Source organism: Abramis brama (assembly GCF_963993115.1).
Source record: "Abramis brama genome assembly, chromosome: 23".
In the NCBI taxonomy this organism is placed as follows: Eukaryota; Metazoa; Chordata; class Actinopteri; order Cypriniformes; family Leuciscidae; genus Abramis; species Abramis brama.
The window spans coordinates 15,383,216-15,393,102 of NC_139985.1; the positions used below are offsets into that span (position 1 = coordinate 15,383,216).

The window sequence follows — 9,887 nt, forward strand, 5'->3', positions numbered from 1 at the left end:
TCAAGACTCACACAGGAGTTCGTAGGCCGCCCCGCTTACAGTTACAAAGATCACAGCAGTTATACCATTTCCAAGGTCTAAGCTACCCCATACACAAAAGAAATATATTAAAATATATTTTAAAGTGTCAAAAATATATGTGGCATATATTCCAAATACATTGAAATATATTTGCATTGTTGTTCACTTATATTTATCATTTCGAAATATATTCTGAAATATAACAAAAATATATGATGTTAAGTGTGAAATATATTTACATTTATAACATGTAATGAAATATGACAAAATATATGGTCATAAAATGTTTAGCTTGCTAAAGAAGGGTCGAAAATGTATTTTGATCATAGTAATTCCTCTACCTTTTCCCCTATATACAGCAGTAGGCTACCATATTTCACTACTGTATTATGACACACAGCTATAATAAATACTGTACTTACATTTAAATGACTGCAATGTAAAATGACAGATAGTTGCTTTCCTAGGACTATTAGGCCATATTAGGTGGCACATACCTAACACTAAGTGCAGTTATTAGATTTATTGTTGTTTTATTGACATCTTTCCTGAAGTAATTTAAATATTGAAAATATGCACAATATTTATGATGCAATTCAATTCTATAAAAATAGGGAAACAAACTCTGCATTCTGTGTGTTATTTCCTACATAAAATTGTCATTTTAGGCCATTAAAGTCAGTAAAGGGGCAGCCATGGTCTACTGGTTAGGGCTTTGGGCTTGTAACCGAAGGGTTGCTGGTTTGATCCCTGACCAATAAGAAAAATGTGGGTGGGGGAAGTGGTAGAGCACTGCTCTCCCCTGCCCACATCCACAGCTGAAGTGGTCTATCTAAAAAAATAACTGAAAATGTGTTGTTTGTTTGTGAAAATGTTAACTTTTTAAATTTCAAAATATATTTCAAATGAAACAATTTGCAAAAGTTAAAACATATATATAAACATATATGAGAATATATTTACATATATTTAACTAAAATATATTTATTGGGCCAATATCAAATATTTGCATATATTCCAAAAATATATTTTGAAAATATATTTCAAATATATTTCTTTTGTGTATGGGACATCATTGCTTACAGGTTGAATGATTCTCATTGGCTAAGAAATAAATAAACATAGTCATTTTCCACACATATACAGATAGACAGAAGCATATCTCCATCGATTCAGGAAAGATGTCAATAAAACAACAATAAATCTAATAATTGCACTTAGTGTTAGGTACGTGCCACCTAATATGGCCTAATAGTCCTAGGAAAGCAACTATCTGTCATTTTACATTGCAGTCATTTAAATGTAAGTACAGTATTTATTATAGCTGTGTGTCATAATACAGTAGTGAAATATGGTAGCCTACTGTTGTGTATAGGGGAAAAGGTAGAGGAATTACTATGATCAAAATACATTTTCGACCCTTCTTTAGCAAGCTAAACATTTTATGACCATATATTTTGTCATATTTCATTACATGTTATAAATGTAAATATATTTCACACTTAACATCATATATTTTTGTTATATTTCAGAATATATTTCAAAATGATAAATATAAGTGAACAACAATGCAAATATATTTCAATGTATTTGGAATATATGCCACATATATTTTTGACACTTTAAAATATATTTCAATATTTTTTTTTTCTGTATGGGAAGACCTTTCGCAAACACAAAACATGTCCCTATTTAATTTCTGGAAGCCGGGCTAAATAAGCAAGCACTGTTATTGCATTTAGATATCAAATACAGACATTAAAGAATACATGAAAAGAACATTTCAGTGATCACACTGGTAACTTTTATACCAAAGTAAAATCTCCAGAGAAGTCATTCAACTCATTTGATATTTAGAAGGAAAAATATTGATTAATACCTTGATTATAATCACTCATTACATATTCATTGAAGCAGCAGTGGATCCAATCCACCCCCTTCAATGCAAAACAGGAGGAAGCAGTCAAAGACTGGAAATTCTGTGGCATCCAGTGCAGGATCCTATGGAGAGCGCCGTGGCAGAAGCAGCTTTCACAGGAACTTCTGGGGCGAGCAACTGACCAAGAGAGGAATTCTGACATGACACGCAGCTCTGACATCTATCTATAAATTACAGAAATGTCTGTCTGTGTGTCTGTCTGTGTGTCTGTTATTCACACATCTCTCAAACCGTTAGTCCGATGGATTTCAAACTTGACAGGTGTCTTGCTACGGGCACGAGTAAGTGCAGTGCCAAGTTTGACGTTGTTTGGATTAGAAATGCAAAAGATATTGTTAAATATATCAGTAAAATAAGCACTTAGAAGGTTGTGGTTTAAAAATAAACATCTGACATAAACACTCTGAATATTATATTTTATTCACACCATCATTTTTAGTAGCCTATTCACAAACTGTTTGCTCAAGCATAGCATTTTTTCGGAGTTCTCTGTGTAGCCTGCTCCCTGAATTGTTGCACTTATTCATTTCTGAATCGTTGCGCTTATTCATTTGTGGATGTTAACTGAATCTGTAAGTCAGCTACGCTGTTTACTTCTGAATATTACATCTATCTACAAATTACAGGAACGTCTTTCTGTCTGTCTGTGTGTGTGTATCTGTTATTCGCGTATATCTCGAACCGTTAGTCCAATGGATTTCAAACTTGACAGGTGTCTTGCTACGGGCACAAGTAAGTGCAGTGCCAAGTTTGGCGTTGTTTGGATTAGAAATGCAAAAGATATCAGTAAATATATCGGTAAAAGAAGCACACATTGGCTTTTACCGTTCTAGCCGCTGGCCACTCCCCCTCTCACACTGAGAGACAGAGAGGGTCGAAGAAAGCATCGGAGCTTAAGTAGCGTTTTCTCTAAGTTCTCTGTGTAGCCTGCTCTCTGAATCGTTGCGCTTATTCATTTGTGGATGTTAACTGAATCTGTAAGTCAGCTACACTGTTTATTTCTGAATATTATATTTTATTCTGGTGCGCTTAACGTTATCACTACTGTGTAATAGTAGCCTATGCTATTCACCAACTAAACATATCCTATTCAATGCGTTCACAGTCTCTTTCACGGCCATCATTTGTAGTGGCCTATTCACAAACTGTTTGCACCAGCGTGTTTTCTCAGAGTTCACTGTGTAGCCTGCTCCCTCAATCGTGTAGTTCAATTTTCCATAATTGTATGTCATTATGTCAGTATCAGTATTTGCTTTCTACCATGCACAAATAAAAATGTCACTGAACTTTTGCTGTTTAATTGTAACAATGAGCACTCAAACACACCGAACCAACAATTACTAAAAACACACACAAAAACTGATTTTGCACGGGCACTTTGCACTAGTTCCTCTTAATGTCTGTGACCTGAAACAAACAAACAAACAAACAAACAAACAAACCAAGGTTATTATTCATAGATTACAATTAGAAGAAAACATTTTTCAAATCTTTAAAATTAAAAGTGAATATATCTTCAAAATCATTTGTAGCTGATCTTAGGCTCATTACCTTAAACCATTCATGTTGAAGGATTTTCCTCAAATAAATCCGTTGTCTTGGGCTATCCTTCAGGAGGGATCGAATCAGGAGGCAGCATTCTGTGCAGAACGATAGCAGTGAGTCAGATTATTACCTTCAACTTTACACCTGCTGTCTTTGTATTAAGCTGTAAGATTCGACTATTCTATACTGTATGGTTAGAAAATCAGGAAAAATTATTGTATTATCCACATTATCTATCTTTTATAAAGCCACTTGGCTCAGTTGTTACTTTTTCCTCGTTTCTTTGTTTTGTATGATTTAAATTACAGTTGGTCTTCTTTGTTGTGATGAATGCCATCTTACCGTTTGACAAGCCAGGCTCAGACCAGATGTCATCATCAATCATCTGCTTGTCTCTTGGTTCTGGAAAGCGTCCACACACCAACAGGAATAAGAGCACTCCCAGAGACCACACAGTAGCTGGTTTACCGTGGTACTTGCCCTCTGTGTAGTACTCAGGTGGGCAGTAGCCTGGAGTGCCTGCAGGAAAGTACCATAGCATGAAATACCATAGCATGTTTTCTCGGTAAAAACTGGCGTTTTTAATTTAAAAAAATGCTGCCTCAAAAGTGATATATGGTTTATATGATACCAATTTAACTAGTCACTAGAACTAAAGTCCCAAACTACAGGTTTGATTCATAATTACCACAGAATCTTTCATAGCCAGATTCCTGCAGGAGATCCCCGCACCCGAAGTCAATCAGTTTGACCTCAAGCGTTTCTGTGTTGATCAGCAGGTTCTCCAGCTTAATATCACGGTGAAACACTCCACGGCGACAGCACATTTGAGCAGCCATTGTTGCCTGCGCCATAATAAACCGTGCTTTGTCCTCATTTAGGATGCCTTCGTGACAATCCCAAAAATCCCACAGATCTTTACAAGGTGAGGGACGCTCCAAGACCATGATATATTGGTCAGGCTGGTCCTGCCAGTCCAGCAGCTCAATGATCTCTGAAACCTTAGGGCCCCTATTAGCAAGGATTAATAGGCCGACCTCTAATGGGAAGGGTGCGGGATGACCAGTCTGGAAGAAAGATCATTGTTATATGAAGGTGTTGTCATTATGTTGGCATATTTTAATTTGAAAACAGTGGAAAACAGCATAGCGAGTGTAGCCTACTTACAATGTAGATGTATTTCATGTTCTGCGGCTTTCTGGCAATTTTCACTGCCACCTGATCAACCAAAAAAAAATAATTTTGTTACATTTCTAACATGTCAAATGCAGTAAATAGTGAGGAAATATACACTAAAAGACTTGAAATGGATATAGTGAGACAAAACAATTTGTTGGCTAAAATATTGTAAGAAAATGACGATACCTCAAAGCCATCCTCCAAGCGTTTCCCTTCATAAACAGAGCCAAATGCTCCCTCACCAAGCAGTCTGCCGATTTCATACCGGCTCAAAATGTTGTCTGTAAAAAGATGATTAATTTTAGTTGCATGGACAGCAGCGAGTTTAATGTTTGAGGTTATGGCCGTAAACTCACCCTCAGTTGTCACGTCTGTTCTGTTGTTGTGACCTGGTGCTGGACTGACTGGACTGTGATGGACTGGAGCTGGAGGGGTTTGAATCTGCTGATCTTCAAGACCACTGGATAGAGCTTCCTGAAGACCATGATCCTCTAGAGTTTGTAACATATGGTAATTAATAGCACTTCATTCAAGGGAACAGAAAAATTCCCCTAATTCATTAAGTTCCCATTAATGGATATTTATGTAATATATGTAGACTTTATGATGTACAGAGATCTAGTAAACAGAAAACAGTTACACATTTTTGAATGGTCTTATGATTTACCCTCAGTATGTCTCTCATATATTGCAGCGGTATCTTGGTCTGAGCTACCACTCCGGTCACAGTAATGAAGAGATGGCAGCTTCTCATTTTCCTCACCAAATTTACCCTGAGCGTGTCTCTCACTAATGGTTGCAGTGGTCTGATCCTCCACTTTCTGACCCTGACCTGAACTACTGCTGTGAAGAGAGAGATGCTCTCCAGAACTCCAGTGAAGAGAGAGGAGCTCTCCAAAACTACTCTTCTTCCTCTGTCTCTCCTGACAATCACTTTCCTCACTAACAGGCTGATGATATATATAGAGCACACAGAAGAGCACACAGAAGAGATTTGATTTGACTTCCCATGTCACCATAAACAAAGAACATTTAAAACAAATGCACAAAAAGGTGTCAAAATCTTCCAAATATTAATATATATTCAAATTAATTTGTAGCTTATTAGGACCAATACCTTAAACCATTTATGGAAAAGTGCTGGACTGTGGTGCATTGGAGCTGGAGGGGTTTGAACCTTCTGGTCTGCAGGAGAAAGGACTTCAAGACCACTGGATAGAGGTTCCTGAAGACCATGAACCTCTAGAGAACAGGCACTGTACTGTAGAGAACTTTGATCTAAAGCAGGGATTATCAAACAAAAGCATGTTTCAAATAAATAATAATAATTATTAAACATTGGATACTCATATTATGGCTATTCGTCTGTTATAATATTTTATTTTTTTCAACTTTTATAGTTTTTTGAACAATCCTTGTTTAATATTCATGACGTGTCTTGGAATAAAAAAAATCTGATCACTGGCTTGATCAAACTTCAGTTGTAGGCTATTTGATATAATATGGTGTGGTAATGTGGTAATTAATAACTCTTCAGTGATATTCTCCAATAGTCATTTGATTTACCCTCAGCAATTCTCTCATTTATCGGTGCAGTATTCTGGTCCGAGATGATGCCGCTCCAGTCACAGTAATGAAGCTTCACAAAACTATCCATCCTCCTCCTCTTTCTCATTGGCATCTCATTTTCTTCACCAGCACTAACGGGTTGATGGGTTTCAGCCGCATCGGTGCTGGATATTGAGGATGTGCTCTGATGGGATTCGTACACCTGAGCGCTAGAACTAAGCTTTCTCTTCAGTGCCATGATAACAGTTGTCCGCTTGGGAAATTCTATCATATGAACTTCAGAATAAGCAATGACAAGATTTTGAAAACTGACAGTATATGGCGTCACACAACGTTCTATTTCTCTATGACGTCATCGTCCTCTATGACGCATTCCTGAGGGGCGCTTTTCGAATGCGCGTGACGTTGTTCACAGCTGAGAAAAGGCTTGTTTTCTATCCTTGCCTGAAATATTTGTTATGTAGGCTATATTTAGGAAATGTTTCTACTCATATGCGGAGCGCGTGTAAGGCTGGGGAAGGATTAGAAATAACTAGGGCTTTGGGCAAAAATGCACCTGCACAAAACTAAATCTTGTTATAAAATGAAAATTAAATGTCACGCGAGAGTTCTCGAGCTTTGTTCAGTGCACGAGCTGAACTCTGAATTCTGCATCCTCGCGAATGCTCTCATAAACTGATCATGAACTGAACTGGTAAACAGATTTGGAAACTACTTTAGTTGTTTTATTTCCAAGGTTTTTTTTTTTTTTTTTTTGCAGCGTTGAGCAATGTAGCCAAACATACCTGATGATTTCTTGAACGCAACGGCCAATCATAAATAAGTTAGAATCCCATCGCCACTAACTAAAACGCTGGAGTTTTTTCCCAGTGAGTGCTGAGATCTGCACAGTGCACACTCAAATCCTCTCGTTATAATTTAACTTGTAAGAAAAAAAGTGTAGCTTTATGTAGACTAAGATATTTATTGTACAGTCAGCTTAATCGATTAGTAGAACTTTATGAGATCGCAAAGATGAGTGACAGCTAGCCTAGTGATTAAGGGAGTGCTTTTATGCACCCTTTCTAGGCGATAATCCGTTCAGAATTTGAAGGGAAAACCCGTATGTTTTGCTGCATTTTAAGCCAAAATGGGGGTCAACCTTGAACAAATTGCAACAGAAGCAAACTCAACTGATTTTGTATCCTCAATATGTCCTGAGTAAGGAAAAAAAGCCCCGAAGAATCCCATTAGGGGGAAGTTTCGAAAAAGACCCAAATATAGCCTATATTCATACGCCTATTCATTATTTTTTTTTACGTGAATAGGGTACAAATGTTAACCTTTAGATATCACCATGAAAATTACTGAGTTGATTACTTACATCAAGACAAACAAAAAATGTATTACAAGTTTTTTTAAATTGTTTGTTAACATGGACAAACGGTGCATAATCTAATTACGTAGGTGCTAATTTGCATAAATACCACAACAGGTCTAAACATTGGGTCTAGCCAGGTGAAAATGTCTTGTTGAATCTTGTTGACACATCACAGTAAAATACTTATCCAACAACAACAACAACAACAACAAAAAATCATTTAAACTCAGAATAATTTAAATTATATTCTTTATTTATTTATTTAAAAATTGAGATTATGAAAATACAGGATTAATAAGAAAATACATTGTTGGTTTGGTGTGTTTGAGTGCTCATTGTTACAATACAGATTTCAGGGAGCAGGCTACACAGTGAACTCAGAAAAAATGCTACGCTTGAGCAAACAGTTTGTGAATAGGCTACTACAAATGATGGCCGTGAATAAAATATAATATTCAGAAGTAAACAGTGTAGCTGACAGAGTGTTTATATCAGAATGTTTATTTTTAAACCACAACCTTCTTGGGGCTTCTTTGACCGATACAACCCTCTAATGTCAGAATGTTTATTTTTAAACCACAACCTTCTTGGGGCTTCTTTGACCGATACAACCCTCTAATGTCAGAATGTTTATTTTTAAACCACAACCTTTTAAAAATGATATATTTAACGATATCTTTAACATTTCTCATCCAAACAACGTCAAACTTGGCACTGCACTTACTCGTGCCCGTAGCGAGACACCTGTCGAATTTGAAATCCATCGGACTAACGGTTCGAGAGATATGCGGTTAACAGACACACACACACACACACACAGACAGACAGACAGACGTTTCTGTAATTTATAGATAGATAGGCCTACTATAGATTAGTTAAGCATTGTGCATCCAAAGTGGGGCATAAAATAGCTTTGTTTAGGATTTTACGAAGTTAAATAATTTATGTGTATGAAATACTTCTCTTAGATGTTTTTGATTCCTAGATGTTTTTGAGTCCAAGTATGACTTTCACCTTATAGACGACCTGCCCCTCCTGAAGAATACATATTTTTTTCCATATAAAGATATACTGTAAGTGTTTAGAAAATGCTGAGACTTTAACTTTTGGTTCTGCCCATTCTTTTCCTTTTCTCTTTGTCTTTCTCCAGTTTAGCAAGAGGTGTTCCTCCACTGCCTCCTCGTGGTACGTACACCACAAATTTGTACATGTTTCCCTACAAACACACAAATAAATAAAACTGGATGACATCTTTAAGGATGACAGCTTTAAGACAACAATAACAAAGAGAAGTCGTATTTTCAAATTGGAAACTCAGCAGATGAGATGTGAAGTTGGAAGGTTGTCTATGGACTAGTGACACTTAAGGGTTAGTTCACCCAAAAATGAAAATTCTGTCAGTAATTACTCACCCTCGTGTTGTTCCAACCCCGTAAGACTTTCGTTCATCTTCTTTATTCAACTATTAATTTTCTTCTGTGTGGGCCTCTGACATGAGTTCATGTAGTGTAACAGCGCAGCACAACGTCAGAACGTAGGCTCACTATTGGCCGACGCTGGTCATGTGTGTGATGGCGCGTGTGATGCTGGCCAATAGTGAGCCTACGTTCTGATGTAAGCCTATGGAGGAGTGAGACAGCTCTCAGATTTTATCAAAAATATCTTAATTTGTGTTTCCGAAGATGAACGAAAGTCTTACGGGGTTGGAACAACATGAGGGTGAGTAACTACTGACAGAATTTTCATTTTTGGGTGAACTAACCCTTTAATGGTATAGTTCACCTAAAATTGCAAATTCTGTCATCATTTACTCACCCTCAAGTTGTTCCAAACCAGCATGAATTTCTTTCGTTTGCTGAACTCAATAGAGGATATTTTGAAGAATGCCAGTAACCAAACAGTTGATGGGCACCATTGACTTCCATAGTATTCTCCCACCCCCCTCCATACTATGGAAGTCAATGTCTAAACAGATCTATTTATCTAAACATTTATTTATATGACCTCTGTATACTGAATTAATAAATAATAAATAATAAAATATGTTTTCGGATTTTCTAGACAATTTTAAGTCAGAAAGTGAGCAGGATATATTAAAATATAGCGCATGGATTCGATAGGCATACATGATACGAGCCCTCCCCAGCTCTACAGCGCCCCACACATTTCCAATGTAGATCTGTGGTGAAAAATGGAACTGCAGCGTCGCTCGAGATATCAGTCCGCTTCAGCTGTGTCTGCATCGGGTCAGTAGTTGGCATGTCAGTTCTTCCC

At 37.0% G+C, this 9,887-nt stretch overlaps 1 protein-coding gene across 1 annotated transcript; it reads right to left on the reverse strand.

Moving 5' to 3' along the window:
• Positions 1–3,353: 3,353 nt before the first annotated feature.
• LOC311074595 (serine/threonine-protein kinase pim-3-like) lies at positions 3,354–4,921 on the reverse strand (the record flags this gene model as incomplete). The annotated part of the gene is made up of 5 exons (XM_084101300.1): positions 4,871–4,921; positions 4,673–4,723; positions 4,194–4,572; positions 3,812–4,024; positions 3,354–3,367 (listed from the first exon to the last, which is right to left on the reverse strand). The coding sequence occupies exons 2-5, from the start codon at positions 4,688–4,690 to the stop codon at positions 3,354–3,356; spliced, it is 624 nt and encodes a 207-aa protein (XP_083957426.1). The 5' UTR covers positions 4,691–4,723; positions 4,871–4,921.
• Between the last annotated feature and the right edge of the window lie 4,966 nt (positions 4,922–9,887).